At 34.7% G+C, this 24,591-nt stretch overlaps 1 protein-coding gene across 2 annotated transcripts in view; it reads right to left on the reverse strand.

Annotated features, from left to right (window-relative positions):
* Nucleotides 1-2,659: 2,659 nt before the first annotated feature.
* The window catches only part of LOC111000106 (TATA-binding protein-associated factor 172), a 33,877-nt gene continuing 11,945 nt past the window's right edge, over nucleotides 2,660-24,591 (reverse strand). For both annotated transcript variants that reach the window (XM_022269451.2, XM_045629684.1), the window contains 28 exons: nucleotides 24,034-24,220; nucleotides 23,274-23,491; nucleotides 22,490-22,585; nucleotides 22,117-22,293; nucleotides 21,267-21,529; nucleotides 20,219-20,483; nucleotides 19,764-19,907; nucleotides 19,185-19,350; nucleotides 18,308-18,393; nucleotides 17,634-17,762; nucleotides 16,429-16,541; nucleotides 16,051-16,144; nucleotides 15,493-15,635; nucleotides 14,761-14,979; nucleotides 14,415-14,536; nucleotides 13,515-13,654; nucleotides 13,062-13,209; nucleotides 12,421-12,656; nucleotides 8,379-8,508; nucleotides 7,496-7,731; nucleotides 7,040-7,220; nucleotides 6,350-6,645; nucleotides 5,777-5,950; nucleotides 5,213-5,386; nucleotides 4,627-4,775; nucleotides 3,841-4,123; nucleotides 3,549-3,724; nucleotides 2,660-3,342 (listed from right to left, as the gene is read on the reverse strand). In XM_022269451.2, the coding sequence (XP_022125143.2) occupies nucleotides 3,093-3,342; nucleotides 3,549-3,724; nucleotides 3,841-4,123; nucleotides 4,627-4,775; nucleotides 5,213-5,386; nucleotides 5,777-5,950; nucleotides 6,350-6,645; nucleotides 7,040-7,220; nucleotides 7,496-7,731; nucleotides 8,379-8,508; nucleotides 12,421-12,656; nucleotides 13,062-13,209; nucleotides 13,515-13,654; nucleotides 14,415-14,536; nucleotides 14,761-14,979; nucleotides 15,493-15,635; nucleotides 16,051-16,144; nucleotides 16,429-16,541; nucleotides 17,634-17,762; nucleotides 18,308-18,393; nucleotides 19,185-19,350; nucleotides 19,764-19,907; nucleotides 20,219-20,483; nucleotides 21,267-21,529; nucleotides 22,117-22,293; nucleotides 22,490-22,585; nucleotides 23,274-23,491; nucleotides 24,034-24,220 (4,995 nt within the window). In that variant the 3' untranslated portion in view covers nucleotides 2,660-3,092. The remainder of the gene's footprint in view (nucleotides 3,343-3,548; nucleotides 3,725-3,840; nucleotides 4,124-4,626; nucleotides 4,776-5,212; nucleotides 5,387-5,776; nucleotides 5,951-6,349; nucleotides 6,646-7,039; nucleotides 7,221-7,495; nucleotides 7,732-8,378; nucleotides 8,509-12,420; nucleotides 12,657-13,061; nucleotides 13,210-13,514; nucleotides 13,655-14,414; nucleotides 14,537-14,760; nucleotides 14,980-15,492; nucleotides 15,636-16,050; nucleotides 16,145-16,428; nucleotides 16,542-17,633; nucleotides 17,763-18,307; nucleotides 18,394-19,184; nucleotides 19,351-19,763; nucleotides 19,908-20,218; nucleotides 20,484-21,266; nucleotides 21,530-22,116; nucleotides 22,294-22,489; nucleotides 22,586-23,273; nucleotides 23,492-24,033; nucleotides 24,221-24,591) is intronic.

Below are 24,591 nucleotides of genomic sequence, written 5' to 3' on the forward strand. Positions count from 1 at the left end.
TTATAATTCTATTTTATTAGGGGAAATCAATTTTTGAAGTGAAACTTCTTTATCGGGGTTGGAAAAGAATTTAGTGTTACGCATGACATTCTTCTGTTACGCGCCATCTTTTTCTTATCTCTACCACGCGTGATTCGAAGTATACTTTCTCCAGCGGAGTAGAGATTGGTATATATATATGGAGTTTTCGCTCGGTTATTAAATTTTGTGGAATGTAAACAATATATTTCGTATTTCAGTTACCATAAGCCATTAATAACACAAATATATAATAACGACATCAATGATAGTAATAATTCTATTACAATTAATGAAATTCAATAATAATCTTTGTAGTAATAAGCTAAAATGAAATAATTGTAGAATTTGTATTTATGTCTATGATAATAAAAGCCTTTTATTAAACTTTATCTAATTTAACTTTATATAACCAATTTCTATAAAGTTGCATATAGTAAATTATTTTTTGAAAAATAACGTCATAAAGAAGTTTCACTTACGAGTGTACGCTAGTACACACACACACTTTTATGGACAACAATGCTCGCCCGTCGCTTAGATTGGCTAGCTTGAAATTCTAAGCTCAATCCAATTCCGCATGTCTGGAGTTGTCAAGAGACGAGTAAGATCAGTGCAACCGGCTCCACGATACATGTAGCTAAATAAGACTGGAGAAGGGTCAGAATTAATTTCTCTAAATATCAAAAACACCGTTGGTAAGCATGCCCAAAAGGATTAAAGCAGATAGATAGATAGATTAACAGGCCATACTCGTTACTAGGTTTTTAAGTTTGTAACAGTGTTTAATTAAAAAAACTTACTTACATACTACACGCGTATAATTTACACGATAAGAATGCAGACTACGTCAGACAATAACATTTAATTAACTGGAATCGACCTTGGAACATTGATTTCCTTGGGTTTAGCAAAAATGTTTATGAATTTAAATTGTGGTGCGAATTCACGTACTAATCAGGCAGCTACGATGGTTTAAAGTTCATACTGTCTGTGTGTATTTTCAAATTCCCACTTTTAAGCACAACATACAACAGGGAAAGCGAGTACCAGTGCAGACAAGAAAAATTGCAAATAATACAAGACATTATTTTCATCCCTTTTATTTCTGTAATCAAAAAATACAAGACGAAATCTACAACGCTGTCGTCGTTTACAAACAAAGCAAAACACAAATAACATCGAATTCGATATAAACCCAATAAATTTTGGATACATTGGTACACAGAACTATATCTAGAATACATTAGCGAAAATCTTAACTATTACCTACTTCAAGTGATTGTAAAAAGAATCAATGTAGTTAAAATAAACTGAAATCCAAAAAAAAACCAGAAAAACTCATCAATTTGTCTATACAAGACAAATCTGTAGAAATAGCACATAAAATAAAACTTAACTTAATATTTGTATGTCAAATAAAAATTATTAATTTTTATTGAGCAGGTACAATAAAGCCGGCATCCGGCGACAGAACTATATCTATATATAATAAAATGACTAAACAGTATGACTACGAACTTAACGTATATAATAAATAAAATTGTAAGAACTTGAGGTACGTCCTACTAAGGAACTTATTTTTTAAAACGATAACAAACTTAGATTCTTAATTGAACAAAATTTATACACAAAATATATATTAGATCTCTGTGTAATAAAAGTTCGATATTTTTTTATTTCAAATTATTTGCCCATTCAATTAGGACACCGGAAAAAAGAAAACATTACAAATTGTCTGAGTTAACTTGTATTAAAAGCTTAAATATCTTAAAATAAATGTGTAAAATGTAGAACTCTTTTATTTTGGTTTAGTTCATCCTACACTAAATAAAATATTATTGTATAAATGAAAAGTTTAAAGGAATTTTGTATTAGCCTGCAATAAGCGAGAATAAAATCGAAAGAGGTTAGTTTTATATTTATAAAAAGTAAAAGAATCTAAAGTTAGCTTAGAGGTTTGACAGGTCAAGAAATCAAATTTTTTGTATATAGCACATACAAAATGTTTTCTCAATAACATACTAAAAGTTTTAAAGTTAAAATTAAATATATTATTAAAAATGTGGCGTGACTAATTTAATTGGTTGTCATAATTCCAACATTTTATCAATTTAGTAATCTTCCAATAGGTGCGATGAGCGATTATACCAAATTCACCTACGACATTCCGTGAAAGCTAAATGCTATATTTTTGAAAGAGTTTTAACGTCAAAAATCAAAACACGTTTCATTCACATTGTTAAAAAAGGAAGTTTTATCCAATATTTTTTTGAAGTTAAACTTCTTTTGGCGCGATGGAGAAAAATGATGAGATTTTTACGATGCGCGCGCACACCAACATCTAAATTCGACATCGTAAAGTTAGGTCTAGATGCCATGGAAATCGATTACTATGTTCAACTTGTATATTCTAGTATGTTTTATATTAAGAACACGTGTTTCGTAACAGTACAATTAAACAGTGTGAATAAATAAATATTATATTGGGGTTTTTTCAAATCAATTTCATATACGACGGTTATAGTATTTACTAATAATTTAATTATTTAAATAAAATCTTTTTGATTAATTTCAATATTTATCGTTTATCACTACTGCAGTTTAGTTATTTTTTTCCATACGCCAAAGAAATATAACTTCTAACGCGTGTACATAAGTACACACTCTTTTTATATTGTCACAGATATTTTAAAATAGATGAACTATTGTTTTGAAAAAAAATCACAAAATCAGCCTCTACCACGTTTCTCTTGAATAAATATAATTTGCGAGAATAATTGACAAGTATTAAAGCTGTAGAAACTGAATGAAACTTTTTCATAATATCCAGTCTCAGTATATCTAGAGACAAACTGTGGTCATACTTATAAAAACTAAATTCCTTCTTTATTTAAGTATTGCTTAAAATGTGAGATTTTTTTTAATCAATAAAATTACTGTCTCCTTTTACAGTGAATACAATTGGTTTTAAATTTAAAGGCTTTTAAATAATGTCCGCCATAAATATTGTGCCAATCCAACACTAGTATACAAAAAGAAACGAATCATCAAGAAGAATTAAGAACAAACAATTAATCTTTAAACTGATTGAGACTGCGAATGAAATTGCTCATATCATACTCCTCTTCATACTGCTTATCATCCCAGAGTTCTGGCAAAGTCTCCAGCAAGGGTTTGCTGGTACTGCTGGCATTGCTGGAAGTACCAGGGTTTCCGGATTGCTGAAACAGGTCGAGGAGCTGATCGGTACCCATTGTCTCCATGGCTGCATTCTCACTGCTGATGACCGTGTTGGCCGTTTTCAGCTTGAACTTTTGTAAGCTGGAATAAGAATTTATGTTTTTTTATTCTTGTCATAAAATTATAAATTAATTCTAAAATATATTCCTTCTGGTAGGGAGAAAACCACATCAGTATGTTCTTGACGTTTTTATGTAACTTGTATAAGCACAAGTATTCTTACATAAATCTACCAAGATTATATAAAATATATAAAATATAATTTGTTATAAGGAATATAATCTTACCCCATTATTTTTTCTTCGAGCGTGTCTCTAGTAACGAGGCGATATACGTTGACGACGTTCTTCTGACCGATACGATGCGCCCGATCCATGGCCTGAAGGTCCTTCATGGGGTTCCAGTCGTGCTCCACAAATATCACCGTATCCGCTCCCGTCAGGTTTAGACCGAGACCACCGACCTAAAAATTAGTTTCAAGTTTAGTTCGGCTCGAAGGACCAAAATGCCTACTTTAAAAAATACATAATTTTTGACAAAAAAAAATACGTTTCATCCACAGAACATTAATATACTCACACTTGTTGTCAGCAGTAGTAGATCAATAGAGACATCGCTATTAAACCTAGCGATGATATCATGTCGGAGATGCGCAGGCACGGATCCATCCAGCCTCAAGTACGACACAGTTGGAAGATGTGATCGCAAAAGATCTCGTTCGACGATATCTAACATGCCCTTGAGTTGGCAGAATATTAGGGCGCGATGAGGAGAGACCACGCGACACAGTTCCCCTTCTGTTCCTTCTGCGTCGCCGCTTTCTGAATTCGCTACACCGATGCCGCAGTCAAGAAGTAATTGCCTGGAAACGTTTAACAGGTTTAGTGGGTCAGTCGCGACATTAAAATAAGGAAATCGAAAGAAAAATATAAGGGGCCGGGTCAAAAAAGTCTGATTTCAGTGTGACGTATTTTATGAACGGCCCCTAATGAATTCGAAAGAAAAATATAATGAATACGAAAGAAAATTTAAGGTAAAATTAATTTTTCCAGCAGTTTTGGGTGCATTCTGGAAGACTCAAAAATGAAATTGAAAATTACTGCAGTGTATAAATAAAAATAGATTTGGAGATTTTATTATAAAGGATAAACATCATATCTATGGACTCTGCGATAGACAATCCAGACAAACTCACAACACATAATTATTTCGGATTTCGATTCTACAGAGGCATTACGTATCTTGGCATGACTCTCAGGTACCAAAAACTAACACAGACATAGACACACCCACTCATTCGAATACTCATACATTCACGAAAACTTAATGTGTTATTCAATTTGTTTTAAAATAATAAATACATACTTAAGTGCGGGTAGTTTAGCACTGTGCGAGATGTCGTTGAGTGTGGACCGTTGTGAGGCAAGTTGTTTTTGAACCCGCGTCCATTCCGGGTGTTCCGGATTCAGCACCAACTTGGGATGGTTGCATACATTTTGTAAATAGTGCAAAGCCTGAAAAATAGGATTAAGTTAATAATTGTTAGTCGTGTTGTCTAATATTTATTTATATATCTTGCCAACGTTCGGCACGCCGATACATTGGTACAAAAATTACAAACAAAAGAGAGAAAAATAGCTTCAGAAATAAAAAAATTAAAGGAAAATTGATTTCAAACTGTGGGGGGGGGGGAACTAGCTACCTAGCTCGTTTCTCAGAATTTTGGATAAATGGGATGCCTGTGATAAACAAAAACTTAGATTTATTCAAATCTAGGCTAATAGGAGAAAAATCAACCAGATTGTTAAACTTAAAATAAACGATAATAAAATCCTCACGAGAATCGTGAGGATTTTATTATATTTACTGTTCTTATTACATTTTCCTACAAAGAAACAAATATATACCATTTTACATTAAAAAATATAAAGTAAATAAATATGAAAATTACCTGAAACACGTGTTTCCTTGAATGTGCGGCGTCGGGTGTCATGTGCCGTTTCGAAAAGTGTTCGTACAAAGACTTTTGCAGAGGGCTGAGGTCACAATAGTAGTCCTGAGTGATCTTCGGTGGTAATTCGCGGAGCACCTCTTCTTTGACGCGACGGAGGAGAAACGGTAGCACCTTAAGTTTTAAACAAATAAAAAGCCTTTTATTTCAGATAATTTACATTTAAATTCCCAGCATCACATTAATTCCTATCTATCATGTCCTTTTGGCAAAGGCCGCCATTTCTGCTACTAGTACTGTTTCCTTAATCTGGTCTTAACACCTTCAAAATTGACTTCTTTGGGCGGCAGTTTCATAGTTAGTTACTCCACTTTTGTGGAACTCCAAGAAGAACAGTCATAAATAAATTTTTTACTATCATAATCTAAATATAAACGCTATTTTTATAACAATAAAATGGGGCAAAATTTCGAGTTAAGTTTTGAATAAAATTAGGTATAAACACAGCTTTAAGCATATACATTTATGTGTATAGTATATATTTCGGGTTAATTTAGTATATACCTGTCGATGCAGCTGTTCGCATGCTAGAGCCCCGGCCTGCAAGTGATGCGGTGTAGCTCGAGGGTCCCGAGCCTGCAAGATGGGCCGGGAGTATCGGGCTGTGAACTGACGAGACGTTCCAAGAAGACCTGGCATCAGGAATTCGAAGAGGGACCATAGTTCCAGGACGTTGTTCTGGAGAATAAGGTTGGAAATTAAACTTAAAGTTGATAGACATTCTTGAATAAATGTTTATTAAGCCATTTTTAATAAATATTAGAAAAACGGTTTAACCTATTTCAGCTTTCTCTAAACTTATATTTTATTATACGTCATGATGAATATGGACCAAAAAAGGCAGCGTATAAATATCAATCCATAGAATACATACATACAACAACAATCAAATATCTATATGAAATCCTATAATAACCTATCAAATCAACAATATCATCAACAAAACTGTTTTAAAATTACGAATACTTATTAATTTAGCTCAAATATCTTAAGACTCGTAATCCAATCAAATATTTTAGTAAAGCAGAGTACACATTAGGTCAACACGCTAAGTCAACCTTTAAAACTAGTCCTTACCTGAATAGGAGTTCCGGACAGTATAAGCCGGTGATTAGCGACGATTTGCTTGATGGCCTTAAACGCTTTCGTCTTCCCGTTCTTAATTACGTGTCCTTCATCAAGCACGCAATAATTCCATTTAATCGAGCTAAAGAAATCAATATCCTTTCGAACGATATCGTATGAGGCTACGATAAGGTTGTACCGACGTACGTGTCCGCGTAGACGTTCTCGTTCAACGGGCGGACCAACGTACTGCAACGGTTTCAGGTATTTCGTTGATATGAATTTGTTCACTTCGAATACCCAGTGGCCTAGAACAGAGATTATTACCGATAAAACGTTGTTTATTAACAAATATAAATATTTTATGACATATGGTTAGCAAAAAACTACATGAAATTCTCTTCAGAAATTTCGATAATCAAGTAGGGGTGTGTGTGTGTGTGTGTGTGTGTGTGTGTGTGTGTGTGTGTGTGTGTGTGTGTGTGTGTGTGGCAGGGAAGCAAAAGCAGCAGGGGAGTGTCAAATCTCCCCTTGGCCTTGGCGTCTCCCACCGGGCTTAGGTGACGACTACTCAGAAACTGTCATTGTCAATGTCAGTACGATGACATTTGACAATTTTGTGGCAGAATTTTTCCGAAATAGAAGATTTAATTTGGTATTGATTTTTTTGTCACATTTTGAAATAACTTTTTATTAACTCACCAGTAAGTGTAGGCGGACACACGACTAGTGAAGGCAACGAAGGTGCACCCGATTGAGCTCTCTCATAGTGCGATCCTGCCACCACCACGATCGATTGGAGCGTCTTTCCCAAACCCATGTCATCGCATAGTACTCCATGAAGCTTGTACTCATACAGGAATCGTAACCAATTAACACCAGCCTATAAAATAATATTCTATTATATCATTGAATTATTTTCTTTATATTTCAGATTTATTTAGTTTGTTATCAATGGATCCTGGATTGTTTGGACATGTGAGAAAGATCCAGAAATATTTAGAAAAACATTTCATAAGTGGCAGAATGGGGGGCACCAGATCTTGCCCTACTCGCTGGAACGATCAAGTAAAAACCCTTACAGGTCTTATCATCAGCCAGGCTTCAGAAATGAAGAGCGCGTCTGAAAAAGAATAAATTTCCGCGACGACTACATACCTGTTGATAACTCCTAAGCTCTGCAGACACTGGTATAGGTATCTTATAGTCCTTGATCGACTTGGGGTTGAAGAGCTGGTCGATAAAAGTACGGTCGCGTTGTCTTCTGGCTTTCAGTTCAGGTGATAAATTTGGGGGCTCGGGAACAGCACCATCCAAGGGCATAAGTTGTATGAGAGTGGCGAAGCAACGCGTCGACATAACGCGAACGGACTCGTTATGATCGCTCATACGGCCTGGAAATTAAATATTTAAATTTCAATTGTAATTATTTATTTATACTTATTCAAAAATATACACATAACAAAAATAAAAAAAGGTATAAGGCAACGGGCGGCCTTATCGCTTACAAACGATTTCTTCCAGGCAACACTAATGTGAAACAACGAAAAAGAAATATCTACAGTGGGTAGAGAACAAATGCAAAATAATGAACAAAAAAAAAACAAAAAAAAACCTCAAAACGTTACTATAACTAAAATAAAACAAAGTAAATTCTTAAGGAAGAGTAGCAATAAAAATAAATAAAAAATATGTATGTATAAGCATTAACTGAGAATAATTAATATATATAAGCAGAGCTAATTACAAGGCAGAACGAAAATGAGCAAAAAGAAGATTTTTAAATACATTTAATGACACGTCTAATATCAATTGGTAGGGAAAAAGAAGGAAATCCCTTTTATCCAAATTTTGGTATTTAATTTTACATTTAATATTAAAAACACGATTACAAACATCATCTCTTTATCAAAATCCTATAAATTAAATTCAGAATTAAAGAGATAATTTGATGAACATTCTTGGAAACATGAATACTAAAAATTTAATGATTAAAAAGGCTGATATTGGTGGCCTTTTTTTTAAATTTGTATTGACTTACCTAATAACGGCACCAATAATAGGACGATGTAAGGAACCAGTTGCAGTTGCAGCGTGTCGACCAACCTCGCGAGGGACTCCGCCGCCCCGCAACGGACGCACTCGCTGCCTTCGCTCAGCGATTCTATTAACTATAATACAATATATCTTGTAGACAATTGTATGTATTTGTATAAACATTAATTTAATTTCAGACAATTTTAAATCGACGATGTTCTAACATTTTAAATGAAATTATCGTTTTAAAAATAAAATAGTAGCTTTTTAGATGTTTCTCAAAAATGAGTTTGTTATCGTCGTCTTTGTGACGTAATCACTTAAGTATAAAACTTTACTCCAGAAATTATGAATACTTATATATTTTCTGTATACAGTTTATGCTTTTTGTACAACCCAAATGTTAGTTTACGCCGAAACTGTTAACATTAACCAGTTTATAAAAAATATTGTTTTTTTATATCTACAATACAATATTTTAATATTTCTATTTGTGTCTATGTTGTGTTAACGATAAATTCTGGTATTTTTATTTTAATTATAATTTAATTTTTAATTTATGTTTACCTTAACCGTCATACATTTTAGATAAGGTAGTTTGTACCGTAGATTTAGTACTATGTATGATATGGTAAACATTATTAAAGAAATCGACCTATCCGTAGAACAGAGTTCGATGTGATCATGGTGCAAAAATGAGTTTAATAGCTAAACGAGATAAGGAATACGAACTCTACAGACGTATGTTTTTAGAATTTTCGTATCTTGTTAAGTTTCGGAGATATAGAATCGAATAACGTACTATCTGACATTAATTCCGTATAAAAACGCACGACGTGATCAAGCGACGGCACGCGGTAAGCGACGGCTGCGCAGACGCCCCGTCCGCTTGTCACTCCGGCCGCTGTTCGGTGGAGAGAGGGTGTATATGTGTTATGCGCTCAGATTTTTTTTTGGTTTGATGTACAAAATAAATTAACTGCTTTGCATGTAAAAACATATTTTTAAAGATGTCACGTTCAAAGAAAATATTAGATATGCTACAAAAAACTGATGCAGAAAGGCCGGAACTTAGTGCACCGTTTTCAAATTTTCGAAAAAACGTGTAAATACTGGTATATTGACGATTTCAGCTGTATTATTTCGCGATACACACTAATAAATTCTTATATGAACAACCATCATATCTGTATTGCTTTAATATTGCATTTTTGACTCAGTAAAGCATTGTGGGTGATTGATTTTAATATAGGACGTTTCTTGCCGAAGAGGTATAGAAAAGCATTTGTAGTGAGAAAATCATGCGAAAAAGCAAATGGCATAATGCTAAATCACTAAGTATTCATTATTTCTGTAATAATAAATAGTAAAAAGTAGAAATCTTATGAAACATAAGGACGATTTTATACGAACATTTTTGGTATTTTAAGCGTGTCATATGAATATAGGACGTTTTTCTACGTAATCTGTAATATGATTTCTTGGTTTAATATTAAGATAGGACGTTGTTACTGGGATAATGACATCAGTTAGGACGTTGTTCATTTAAAAATATCGTTAAATAATAATATTATAACGATTTTTTATTTAAGGTTTGTTAACTTCATTTCTTAATAATGTTTTATGAATAGCTATAATAATACTATACAGTATTTTTTTATACTACAGCTCTGAACGCTGATGACAACGACATTAGACAACAAAGCTCACCTTTGCCCTCCGGTGAAAAAAAAATCAGTCAAGAACTAGCTGATATATGGGAAGAAGTTCTGCATGAAGATATTACCTGACCTAAGAAATTACTTGTGATAGCTTCATACCAAATGTGTCTGATCCGTCTGCCAAAGATGTTTACAGAAATCAACCTAGCACATTTTGTTTGCAAGTGCCTCCTGGTTTCGAGAATTGTCACTGCCATCTCCTACTTATATTCATTCGATTTGCGATAGCTCATTCTGCCCTAATCATGCAGACTCTGATCTGTGATTTCTTCGTCGTCTTTTAGCACCACGAATTCACCTTCTTCTTCGCACGTAAGCGATCCCACCGTGAATCCTAAAACGACTAGAAAACGTAAGAGGTGCCCAAAAGAATGGACTGACCTTAAACGCAAATGCCTTAAGAACTTAGGTAAGAAATATGTCACGATAAAAGGAAAAGCCGTAGACGAGAAAACGATGTGGCCGTCAGGTATACCGTTACAAATGTCCTAATAAAATATCTCAACAACAGCGGTTGGAATGTTTCACAACTGGGATATCAAGCAGTGGAGATTTCATCATCAAATATTCCGATAAAATGAAGAAGAAAAGATGCCTGAGTCAAGACACTCCTAATAATAGAAAGCATACTTTAAACTATTATCTGGCGCTGATCACAGGTTCCAGCGAATCTTACTGCGAGAAAACCGAAGTATGCCAAACATTGTTTATTAATACTCTTGCCGTTTCACCTCGTATCTTAAAAAATGCATGGAAGTGCTATTTTAGAAGGAGAAAGACGGAGTCGCCACGATAATCATAAGATTGTTATAGATGACGCAATGAAACAAAGTGTTTGTGACCATGTTCGCATTTGCATTGTATGCAAGCGATTCAGCAACTTTTTTAATTAAGCAACTGGGACAAATGCCTCAGTTGAATCGCATTATATACACAAGAATAGCCAAAAGCTCTACCTACAAGGAGACAAGTATCGCCAAAATGTTCAAATTGTATCTGGAATGGTTCGACCCCGAGAAAAACATCTCTAAGGCTACAAAGAAACGCCAATATCGTGACATTGTCAACTTAATCTTCAATCTAGCTTTTCATATTCCCAAAAAGAATAAGTGCGATGAATGTCACGTTTTTCGATTGAAAAATAATCCAACAGACCAAGAAAAAGAAACTTTTCAGCAGCACCAGACTAATCAGAAGGTCGAATGGAACTTAAAAGGCTAAGATAAGAAAGACGCTGAGGAGTCAAATTGAAATATGGTTGCTGCTGTGTTTGTTGACTTTTTTAAATGTATTGCAGCGTCCTCATGGCAATTTAAACATATTTTACTATAAGAGAAAGTTTTCTTCATTTAACTTCACAGTTTTTGACATGGGTAAAAGGAAGGCCGTTTGCTATATTTGGGATGAATCTGTGGCAAAACGTGGCTCAAATGAGGTCAGGAGTTGTCTCTTAGATTTTATTCAGGCTAATGTTGACCGTGGGGTCAAAGAGTTTCACTATTGGTCAGACAATTGTGCTGGCCAAAATCGTAACTGCTTTGTATTTTCAATGTACGTTTATGCAGCAGAAAAGTTCAATATATGCATAATACACTAAAAGGACACACCCAAAATGAAGGGAACAGTGACTGTGATACGAAATGCCATTTAAGTTTTAACTTTACGCCAAAAAAATAGTTTTAGCTATATTTACGTAAAATTTTATTGTTATTAAGTATGTTTGTTTGAACATATTGTTGATTATATAACTAATGCGAAGTTTAAATTTCCCCATACGCGTCTCCTGTAATTTTCCTATTCTATGTACCTATCTGTAGGTTTAGACTATGTTCAAAGTGATGCCTTCTAATAGTTTACATATCTATTTTAAGATTTTATAACTAATAAACTATTTTAAATAATATTTTTATTTTTATTTAGTTACAAGGGATCATTATGTTTAAAAATTTTAAGATGTCTATTTACATAGGACTCATAAGGGATGGGTAATTCCAACAAAAAATTACCCATGTTAATATAGAACGTCACTTAATTCATACATCACCATAAAAAAACGTACAATGTTCACTACAGGCACCCACTCTTCCGCCATAAAACGTCCTATGTTTATATGAAACTCACTATCTCGCGAAATAAGAGGATAAGAAATATACACTACATAGCATTTAACTAGGCTGGGGTGTTGTCACATCATACCAAAAAATCAAAATCTCAAGTCTCACTGTTTAAGAATTACACAAGTCAACAACTTCTCTTGCCTCTACTGAAAACTATCAATCCTGCAGATGGGACTCTGTTCTACGGATAGGTCGAAATAAATCTTACCTCTTGTATAAGCACATCCATGACGACATGTGGTTCTCTTTTAGCCATTGCAGCCAGGCCTCTTGCTGCCATATGCCTCAGGGCTGTGTAAGGCGACCGTGTCAGGGCAGCACACGCCTGGACCCCGCCCGCCACTTGCGACCACGCCCCTTTCCCTAATACGCCGCAAACTGCTTCCACCACTTGAAGACGAGATATCAATTCGTCACCAACCTCTACTTCCATGCTCTCAAGTTCTGAAAAGACATATTTTAAAGCCTATTTTTTTTTTGCATAGGACCCTGAATACCAAACCACGTGATCAGGTAGATCTGTGGCAGTGAAGCTAAGAAGCAGGGGAGGGACAAAACTCATAAGAATTGGTACGCTCTTAGTAGTTCTTCTCTCCATAAAGTGTCTGCTTTTGCCACGGCAAAAACTGCTTTAAGAAACGCTAAGCTGTGGTATTAAGAATTAGAATATTTTGGAAAAAAAACTGTCAATCTGCCTGTTTTAGTCTTATATCTTAAAATCAAGAAACGATAAACGTAAGACATACTCTGTTGGGGTTGGTTTAGTAGTTGGAATATGAAGAATCCTTTATAATAAATATTTTTTTTAAATATCGCGAATTAAGAAAAAAGCAAATAGGAAAGACATACCGGCATCAGTGAGAACTTTCTCAAATGGCTCAGTAATAAACTCCCAGAGCTTGGGTAGCTTTTCTGGCAGATCATCGCCAAAATATTCAGCCAGACTAGTTAGAGCCATCATTGCGCCTCGCCTTTGAATGCGAAGCAATTTTCGAGCCTGAAAAATAATAATGTTGTTAATTTCATACAGCAGATTAATTAAATTAAATTTATTTATTTATTTATGAACATTCTATTATTTGGAAGTTAATCATAGAGATCAGTCCAAGGATGGGATATGATTGAATTTGAGATATTAATATTCTTCTCTAATATATATGATAATATTAATATTTTTATATTATAAAATTAGAGTTATTAAAAAAATTCGTAACGGATTTAATCGACTAGTACGTTTCTTTGGTTGTAAATTACGTACATCTGAATATATGAGGCTGTGTTATCATGATTCTAAGTTATTACCTGATCTTCGTTAGGAAAGAGTTGTTCAAGGCCCAACTCAATGGGCGCGTTGTTTGCAGGCGGACGACCCCTTCTTGGAACTACGCGCTCCGCACTTCGCTGTTGCTCGCGTAACGTCACGATGCCGTTGTATTTGTCCACTAATATAACAAAATCGTTAAATTATTTAAACTAATATAACAAAATCGTTAAATTATTTAAACTAATATAACAAAATCGTTAAATTATTTAAACTAATATAACAAAATCGTTAAATTATTTAAACTAATATAACAAAATCGTTAAATTATTTAAACTAATATAACAAAATCGTTAAATTATTTAAACTAATATAACAAAATCGTTAAATTATTTAAACTAATATAACAAAATCGTACATTAATTTAAACTCCCAATATATATATTCAGAAACACTATTCAAATGCAACTGTGAAGATTTTACGAAAATTATAGTTTTCAAAATTGTATTGTACATCAAATTTAGCGTTACCTCGCTCTGAAGCGTTCCGTTTAAGGCTTGGAGTGCAAGCGAGAGCGAGGAACGAGCAACAAAGAGGGACAATCGGCTGCATTCGTACGTTAAAAAAATTGACAAAATTGTATTTATGCGTACAAATGAATGTAACTTGTAATAAATTCCATTGTGATTTCCATTTATTCCATCTCTATATATATCCATACAAAATATCTATCAAACAAATAAAATTAAAATTTTCTTTTGAAAAATGCAACCATTCCATCAGTACTTTCTTATGACGTTTAACTATCGTCAGGAAACCGACTTAACAGACAACCGTTTTTTATTTAATATTGTCGCTAACTATGGTCGTTAGTTTAGTTAGTTATGTCACAAATATCGCGAAAAACAACTATGCATAAATAAAACAAATCAATACTAACATGGCGGCAGCTGACTCGCATGCTCTTCCTTATTCTCGGCACCACTATCGCCACTACCAGAATCACCCTCGGCCTTCTCCAATATATCCAGCGATATTCGAGGCGTAAACTCTGGATCGCATCTGAAAATACCAGAAAATCTTTTATCTATACCAACAAAGTACCTGAATTTATTTTTAATTTATAATTTTTTTAAATATTATAATAGGCCTTATACAAGAATGCGGATCGTTGAAAAGCCCTTAAAGCAAGAATAAAATCTAAATAATTACATGAACAACATATTTCATAGGAAACAAACAACATTTTGATCGGTCAGGTTCTTTAAAGAAAAATAATTACTTACCGTAAAAAAGCCTTTAAGTTAACAAGAACTTTGTTGTTGGGACAGGACTCTCTCGGCTGAAGGGTTGCCAATAAATGCGCCAATGTCTGCGCAGACGCAGCTTGCAGTTCCTCTGACGTTTCCCGCTTAATACTGTCCATCAAAGGTCGGACCACGGGATTTAGCTTCTCTGGCAACACTCGGAGTGTTGCCACTGCACCGCTCACTGCTGCTTGGACCCTTGAAAAGAAAAAATATAATAATGTAATATTTTTTTAATTTTCCATCTTAATCTTTTTGATTTGGACACTTTAAAGTCTTTATCATACATTTCTTTATAAATATAAAATCTTATAATATAAAATCTATTTACCAATGGGGTAGGCAGAGACCGCTTGCTGCGATCTAGGCATACCTTTTAATTTTTATCATTTTAATAATTAATTCTCGATTTTAACGGATTAAATAGTACTTTTTCGGAGCTAGATATATTCGGTAGAAGACTTATCGGTATTAAAGAAAGCATTGTTAAATTCCAATCGCGAACCTAATTCGATGTTTAGCTGCATTTTTTTATATTGCTTAACAAACATTTCTGGTATTTTAATTTTATTTTGCATAATATATTTATTCACATTTTTAAAAACGTATGCCAAATCGTCATTCATTTTAGATAAATCAGTTTCTAACATAGATTTAGTACTATGTATGTATGATATGGTAAACTTAAATATATAAATAAAAGCCACTAACGATATATTCAATGCGCTCTGGTCTATAGAGCACTGGGTGACGGCAGTATGCAGCGCCGCTCGACGTTCTTCCAGACTGGAAGAGACTCGCTTGATCTTCATTCCCGCAATTAATCGTTCAGTCACTGTCGTCATTTGTGCCACCTAAACAATGAAATTACTGTTTTATGTCTACTCATTTTTACCAAGGAAATTTGAATCGTAGAGAAAGTGTTTATAATAAAGTGAAAAAAAATCATTAATCTGTTTTTTTTTAGAAACGATTGTTTTTTTTTTTTAGAAATATTCTTTACATTTTGTATACATTATACATATTAAAGAAAGTGGCATCGCTATAGTAACGAGATTATTATAATAATTGTAGATCCCATAACCAAGCACAACAACAACACATATGTGTTTTATTTTCTTTGAGGAAAATTATTAGCTGGGAAACGAATCCAGGACGATATGCACTAGTCATGTCTTATACTAGTGTTTTAGTATTAGTAGTTATAGGTTACATAGAGAAAAAGTGCAGAAACATCAGATAGAAAAGGATATTATTGAAAAATCTAACCTGTTCCAATCTAAGTATATTATTAAACTCCTCTCCGACCGCCAATTTGTAATGCTTCATCATTGCTAGCAAATCGCGAGCCTCTTGGAGAATCCTGTCGCAAAATGTTAAAGTTAAACCTAGTCACAGATTAAACTATCCGTCACTAACATATTAGTTAGTTTGTACGTAAATCAATGTATTAATTAAAGAGAAAGGCTAATCAAGAGTAAAAAAATATGATATTTTAGATTTAGAAAATAATCAAAAATATATTAAAGTACAAACAAATATATACAAGCGAGTGAAAGCTTTGTGATTCTTTTGAGAGCTATTATTTACAAAGTTAAAGTTTACATAGTTTTTAATCGATACAATAAACTTATGTAAAAAACTTACCTATTACAATTCAACGCAACTTCGTCATAGTACAGCACTTGATTGAGGGCTGTGTGCAAAGTTGACACCAGTAATGGCGGCGCAAGTTTTGACACGTCATTGTCGTTTGCCGCCTATTTAATGTATCAAAATAATTTTAAATATTAATCAACATATACAATCATAACAAAGTAAGATTATAGAGCAGTATTTCAATTATTCAAGGGATATAAGTTTTATAAATAAATATCAGTGGCACTACAACCTCTTTAGGTCTTGACCTCAGATTTCTGAATCTGTTTCATGATCAATTTTGAAATCTAATAGGCAAGTAGGTGATCAGCCTCCAGTGCCTGACACACGTCGTCGACTTTTTGGGTCTAAGACATGCCGGTTTCCTCACGATGTTTTCCTTCACCGTTCGAGTAAATGTTTAATGCGCACATAGAAAGAAAGCCCATTGGTGCACAGCCGGGGATCGAACCTACGACCTCAGGTATGAAAGTCGCACGCTGGAGTCACTAGGCTAACACTGCTCTAAGTTTTATAAGTACAGTCAAAATCTGTTATAACGACATCGAAAGGACTACTCATATGTGGTCGTAAAAACCGATAGACAGACGTTGTAAATAGCACCTACTACAATAGAATCCAGCCGGGACCTTTGATTTTGGTCAATAAAACTGGTACGTTCAAAACGATGTCGTCGTAAACGGTTTTGACTGTATTTAAAAAAAATTAAGTCTTTTTCTTAATGTTTTTTTAAAGCAACATATCATCAAACATTTCCGAACCAATTCCACTTAGGGTTCTTAAAAAAGCATACCAATTGTTAAAAGGCCGACAACGCAACGGCCGTGTCCGTAGACGGCGGTAACACTTAACACACAGGTGAGCCTCTTGCCAGTTTGCCTCTTGATACATTAAAAAAATAACTTATGCTAAAATCGATGATGCTAGGCCGAAATCTAACTTTTATTGAGACTATATTTTTTGCCTTAAGTTTCTCTGCCGGTTTGGTCGTTACTTTACAAACCAGAGTCAGCATTGGTCAATATAACCGATAATTGTACTTTCCTTAATAATATTAATTACAATAAGATCAAACGAAAATAATTATCACGTGACAAGCTAACTATTAAGAGAGTATCAATACTTTTTTTTAATTATCAGCCGATTTTACAAAAATGAATGGACTTATTGCTTGTAATGGCATAATAACATACCTGTGTATCGTCTCGCATGTCGGGAGGAAATAGCTTGTATTTGACAGTATGAGTGGCCCAAGACGATATCACCAGACTCGCCACCGTACGCTGAAGGGCACTGCCTCCGCGAAGGTATACCACCATCACCTATCAAACATTAATACCATCAATACATAAATTCGAAAAACCATGACGCATGCGGCGTTGCCTCGCTCTGAGGCGTTTCATTTAAGGCTTGGAGTGCAAGCGAGAGCGCTGAACGAGCGACAAAGAGGCACAATCGGCCTCCGGGTTCGGCAGCGTTCGTTCGTTAAAAATTGACAAACTTGTATTAATGCGTAAAAATAAACGTAACTTGATCAATTCAATTGTGATTTCCATTTACCTCCTTCTCTATATCCATACAAAATAACTATCAAAAAATAATAAAAAAAATCTTTTGAAAAATGTAACCATTCCATCAGTATTTTCTAATGACGCTGTCTCGTTCAACTATCGTCAGTTAACCGACTTTACAGACAGGCGATTTTTTCTCGTCTTTTTTTGCTTCATGGGCATAAATCCCAAGTATTTTGATTGATTTGACATTTGTTATTGAATTTTTAAAATATTCAAAAGGTGTTGTTTGATACTATAATAAAGGAATTGTAAACAGTAAATAAATATAATTGATTTTTAACATAGTAACTCACCTTTGTATAACAATCTATAGGACTTTCATCTTCCACTTTATACTCTATGCCGGGGGCCGGCTGGACTAGATAACACGATAAATAACCTGAAAAGAAAAATCTAATTAATTTATTGATAATCCGTTATGTAGCCATAGTGATATTTGGCTTCACTCTAAAGGGACTTTATTGTCAATAGTGCAGACGAGAGCTTAATAATTTATTATTGCTATGGGGCGTTCAAGTATTACTTTAGCATTATAGAATAGGGGGGGAGTCTTAGATTTGGTTCTAAGTCCAAGAACCTTTCAGTTTGTTGTTGACTAGCGCTCCCCATTGTAGATCCGTGGCATCGGTGACTATGTAATTCAAATGCCTTGTTTCGAATGTCTTGATTCACCCCTCCTCCCAGGTCGCAAAATTGAGATACGCTAAGAGACGTTGGGCCTACTTGAGAGTCCAATTGCTGGCTTACAAGTTATATCAGGCACTGACAAATTTTGATTACTTTTTCTGCGGGTAAGGATGTTGCATCTGCTAGTGTGTCCCATGTCCCAGAAAATCGATTGACCTCGTTGGAGTGAATATCGACTTTAGACTCTAGATTTATGGTCTTTATGGTCTATTCAAAAAGGTCATGGCTATGAGAACCTGTGAGTTTAGAATTGTTGTCTTGGTGGACCAGAAGTATTCGTCCAAGAAAACGATCACTCATAAGCCCTGATTTGGGCGGATACGGAAACGATGTACGCTCATAATGGACGACGGACTTTTTTTTCTACACCACGAATACTTTCATTCACATATAACAGTCATCATGTATCATGTAAGCTTTTAAAAATCATTTTGTAGTGAAATAGTTTTTATATATCATGTGGATTGAAATATTAATACAGACCTAAGACTTTGGCAGCAAGTACCCTGGCGCGTGTCACATTGCGCTCGCGCAACGCACCCGGTTGCGTCTCACTACCGCCCAACAACCATTTCTGAGACGGACGAGTATCGTTGCTCTCTTCACACTCGCCTAGGGACGACTGAGAGGTAGTACGGGGTCGACGCTCCTGAAAACATATTGCTGTTTTGTAAATTCATAGGAAAATTTCATTTATATTCACTAAAGCAGATGAGTGATAACCCGAATATATTGTTTACAATGTAACTAATATAGGATTCCTTCACCACGTTGTGAGTTTATCCTGGAGGGTTTTTTATTTAAATTATAAATAAATCAAGATCTGTTAATATACAATGCCTGTCATAGCCTTTAATTCTTTGACAACAATAATAACACTTTATTTACATGACTATTATACAAAACGGACAGATTTACCGCTAAAAGAAGTTTCTGGAAGAAATACTTTGACATCTCTTATTAATAATATTGTATTATATCTCTAAGGTAAAAGTCTATATATATATATATATGGATTAATATAATTTAACTATAAACAAGGGCATATAAGGAAAAACTTACTTTGGGAGGTGTATATAGGAGCAAATCTGGCTCCACTGGCAACTTAGCGGGCTGCATAGCGAGACACATCCAAGTGGCCAACATGGGACAAGCGGCTACTAAGATCACACTCAAAGACGCGAATCTTAGCAAATTTTCCCACACCTGAAAGACAGAGCTCTATATTATACCGCTTCCGTATCTTAGGATCCTTAAATCAGTCAATGATACTGGACGTAATTCAATAGGAATTTATTAACTAGAAAAGTTACCTAGACTAGAAATCTATTATAATTTATCTATAAGTAAAAAACTCCAATGTTCAAAACTAATAACACGATAATGTTAATTAAATTAAAATAAATTTAAATTTCATAAAAAATTGCGCAACTCTTTTCAGAATTAAATTTTTGTGTGTATTAGTAAATGACCATCTTTGTTTATGAATTAAATTTTTGTGTGTTAGTAAAACTAACCTGTAAAGCAATCTCTTGAATTTCATGGACATGTTCGAACAGTATTCGCTGATAAATGTGCCTCATAGTGGCTTGCAGCAATTCCGGTGTCCAGGCCAGCCATTCGCTTTCATCTGCACTTTCACGCATTTCATTATGACCGTTTGTGATGACTAGAGGTTTGGTTAACGTTCGGAGAGTTTGAAGTGTCGCTTTACGAACCGAACTGGTGGAATGGTCGAGGTATGGCCATAGCCGTGGAAGGACGTCTGCGAGATCAATAGGGCTGAAAACCAGGCAAAAAAACTTATAAATTATTTATGTAGTCTAAGAATATAGGAAAATTAACCGCGGTAAATTGTAAAATATAAACGATTCTCTCTCTTTCTTCTTATATAAGAAACGGGCGGGAAGCTCGACCCACTGGTGTTAAATGGAAAATCACATTTCAAGAAGGCTCGCAAGTACGTTGCCGCTCTGAAGAATTGGTACGCACTTTTCTTGAAGTAACCTACTCAAATTTTTTCATTCCGTAGAATTCTGACAGCTGTCATTTTGTGAGAGATGACATACCACAGTTTGGCCGAGCACATTATTCAATTTCAATAGTCTAGAGTCTGAACATCTGAATCTATATACACATATCATTTCTTAGTGAATGTATCCATTATATTTGCGGTGCTCCACATTAAAAGTGGTTTAACGGCGAGTGATAATTACGTCCCTTTTCATTACAAACCAGTCCATTTTTGAAGACGTGCGCGCACGCCATCACTAAAAAACGACACCCACACACCGTCACAAAAATCCGACACCCTGTTGATCATCAATCAACATTTTAGATTTTGTGATATTTAAATAAACTTTATTTAACTAGATGATGCGTTATAATAAAACTTACAATATATTAAAAAACTTTTTACTATTGTTAGTGTCGTTTCTTCTAGAAAGGTAGAATATTTTTTTTATCAGTACATGAGTACACACACATTTTTCTTAAAAAACTTATACACACAGTCAACCGAGGAAAAGTATTTAAATATAGTCAGACAATATAAAGAAAACTTACTGTAAAAGGATAGCAGCGGTGGGCAGCGCCATCAATGCAGCCAGCAGTGCCATATAACAGTTGGCGGGCGACGCCAGGTCATCCTGCTCATGCAGCAACTGCCACAGTCGTGCTGCCAATCTCGGAACACCATCAGGCCGACTTCGGGCCAACGCGTGCGCCGCTGGGACAAGAGCACCGGCTGCCACAGCTGACACATCTTCAGCTGTATCATCCAGACCAGCTATCAAGTGTTCTAGGGCTCCGCTATCTACAGCCACTTCCTGTAATCGCCAGAACCTTGATTTTGATGTGACTACTGAATCACAGTAAGTGTATACAATAATTGTATTTTAAAGATTTCTTTCGATTTTTTTTAGATACAATAAATATTAATGGTAATGAATTTTTTTTAGTTTAAGCAAATACAAATTAATACTTAATTGATTACAGCTAGTTTTATTACTTTATCTGAGTATTGCTAAAACTGAGTTATATAAATAATTTCGTCAAAAATTCATTAAAATTATTAAGTAAAAAATAATAAATTTATTAAGTCTTACTAAATGGGAATTGATATGTCGGTGAGTGGCTGTAACTTAGGGATTAATTCTAAAGATCTGGTCTCGCTTATAAAAGAAATGTATTTGTGGCCGACAACTTCATAACCAGAAAAACAACTTTATGCCTCAAGACAATTAAATAAACAAAGACCGCTACGTATATTGGTCGGATTAAGCAAGAAAAAGTATGCACGCGTACTTTTAGTGGGAGAATTGCCGGCGCGTGCGCAGATATATATTTTACATGAACACATTTGCTGGAAATTATAATTTCAGAATATGTACTGTTTAATAATTAAATTCGTCACCTGTCTAGCAGCTAACAAGTATTTGAAAGCCAATAAAGCCCCGTGCCTTGCCTCCCATTGCTTCTGCGAGGCTAGGGCTGCCACCCTCTCCGCAACTGCCTTCACACGAGGCGCGCGCATCTGAGCGAGTGTCACCCCTAATGTTTGCGCGCATGTTTCTCGTACTGGGGCTACCACCTACAAAAAAAATATATAAATAAATAATGTTATTGGTACTGTTTCTTTAAACATAAATACGAACCAGAATTTTTTCCACAAATCGAAGCAAATAAAAAGTAAAAACTCAACAGTATTTGAAATTTATATTGTTATTTATTCTATAATTATAATAATATTTTTGGTATGTTTAATATAAAATGTATATTGAAATTACCTGGTCCGAGACAAAATCCCCAAATCGGTCCAAAGCCAGCACACAGAGAAGACGCAACGCCATGTCCTCCAACCATTCGTGATGCCATTCTTCTAACTGTAAAAAAAAATTCTACTTATTATATTCTGTATTAAACTCGTTTAAACAAAAACCATTTGTCAAGCAAGTGTCAGTTTTTAATATTTATTTAAACATTTTACGAAACATTAAGAATCTTGCTACAAGTGCGCATGCGCGATAGTTGCTCGTTTGACTTTAATTCGATTGTTTACGAATTGACGTCGATCATCTGCTCGAAGTAGGATGGTCGAATCGCAGTAGGGAATTATTTATTTATTTATTTAAATCAATAATTAGAATAGACTATGAAAGAAGTTGTGACAAATGCGCACGCGCAATGCCTTTGGTAAACTTTGAAGTTATACAGTTTATCTAGACAGTGAAGTGGAACAAGTAAATAATAATAAATCAAGTTATTATTGGACGGTATATTGTTGCCCTAAAAAACGCATCACTTAACATCAGGTGAGCCTCCTGCCCGTTTGCCCCCGTTATATAAAAAAAACGTGATATGGAAGGTTTTTTAGTATATGGAAGATGGTAATTGACGATAATATACGTTAAAAATATTAGGAGGCAAATGGGCAAAAAAACACCTGATGTTACTTTACTTATAACATGGACAAAAAATTTTTAACTAAACTATTTTGCTTAAGTTCTACTTTAGAATTGAGGCTTTACATAGGTAAAAGTAATTATCTTTATATAATAAGCATATATATACCTGTTCGGGCGTCTCAGGTATACGCGAGCGAGCAGCGTACGCGGATGCAGCTAGGGGTGCCTTTAAGAGCTCCCTTAGAGCGGATGCTGCTCCATGGCGGGCTTCCCACGCCCCACTGAACAGTTGGGTCTGCAATGCCCCACACCAGCCTTCCAGAGGCCAGCGCGTACAGTCACCCCACCCACCACCACGCTCGGGGACACCGGCGCCACTGTCAACTGAATACAGTTCCAAGTTAGTTTAGCGTTGGTAAAAAACTGTGCTCATAATTTTGTATGCAATCTTGTTTATAGTTCTGTATAACCAAGTCTAGACAATTAACAACATCAATTGATTTTAGGAGAGATAACTATGAACTCATAGATTTAATAATTATGTAAAACCACATATAAAACTGCCATTTAAATGGAAGTATTTTTTTAAATATGTAAACTATATTTCATATATAAAGTATGTACCATTGCTATCAATTACTTTTGCTATCTCATATGTAATTCTTGATCCCTTTACTAAAAAAACTTTCGGACGAGAAACAATAAAAACTTTTAAGGCGATTTCAACTGCCACATCAGAGTTGTATTTTATACATTGCAAGAAGTTATCTAAAAATGTTTATCTGTTGGAGCCATGCCCGGGGAGTATGGTGAATGTCTTAGACAGTCTGTGGTCTAGCATTGTCGTGAAGCATCTGTAATATTGATAGATTGAAACCCTGTTATTTTGGCCAAAATGATTGTTTTAAAAATGGTAGAACACTTACAGATATAATCCTCAACGGGGTCCATTTTGATCTTCTTCTTATCTGGCTCCTCAGGGGGCATCGTCTCATCCCTCTCACTGCAATCCCTCGACTTTTGCTTACTAAAAGCCGCTCGCGCCTTGCGCTTAGCTACATTCATCTCTCGAGAACTTAACGCCTTCGTTGGAAGCACCTCCTGAATTGGCCTCTGTGGATAAAATTGTTATATGGTCACTTATAATTAAAAAAATCTAATAATTTATATGTAAAAACTATTTATAATATCATAAAAATACAGTAGTAGATAGTACAGCCAAACTTGTGTTTTTTAAGCTAAGCTAAGCAGCAGGGAAGTGTCGAAATCTCAACTTTCCTAAAAATTACGTTGTTATTAAGTACTTAATACAATAGATTTAGTATAGATAGTGTTTGTTGTGTTAAGTAAACCATAAGTACGTGCCACGTAAAAAAATGTTTTTTTTTTTTGTAAGTAGTAATATATCAGTGTGCGCTTAGCTTTAATTAAATAAGCTTTTTAATTAAATAAATACGTACAAATTAAATTAGAACTCTTAACAT

The sequence above is a fragment of the Pieris rapae genome, chromosome 10 (assembly GCF_905147795.1).
Source record: "Pieris rapae chromosome 10, ilPieRapa1.1, whole genome shotgun sequence".
NCBI lineage: Eukaryota > Metazoa > Arthropoda > Insecta > Lepidoptera > Pieridae > Pieris > Pieris rapae.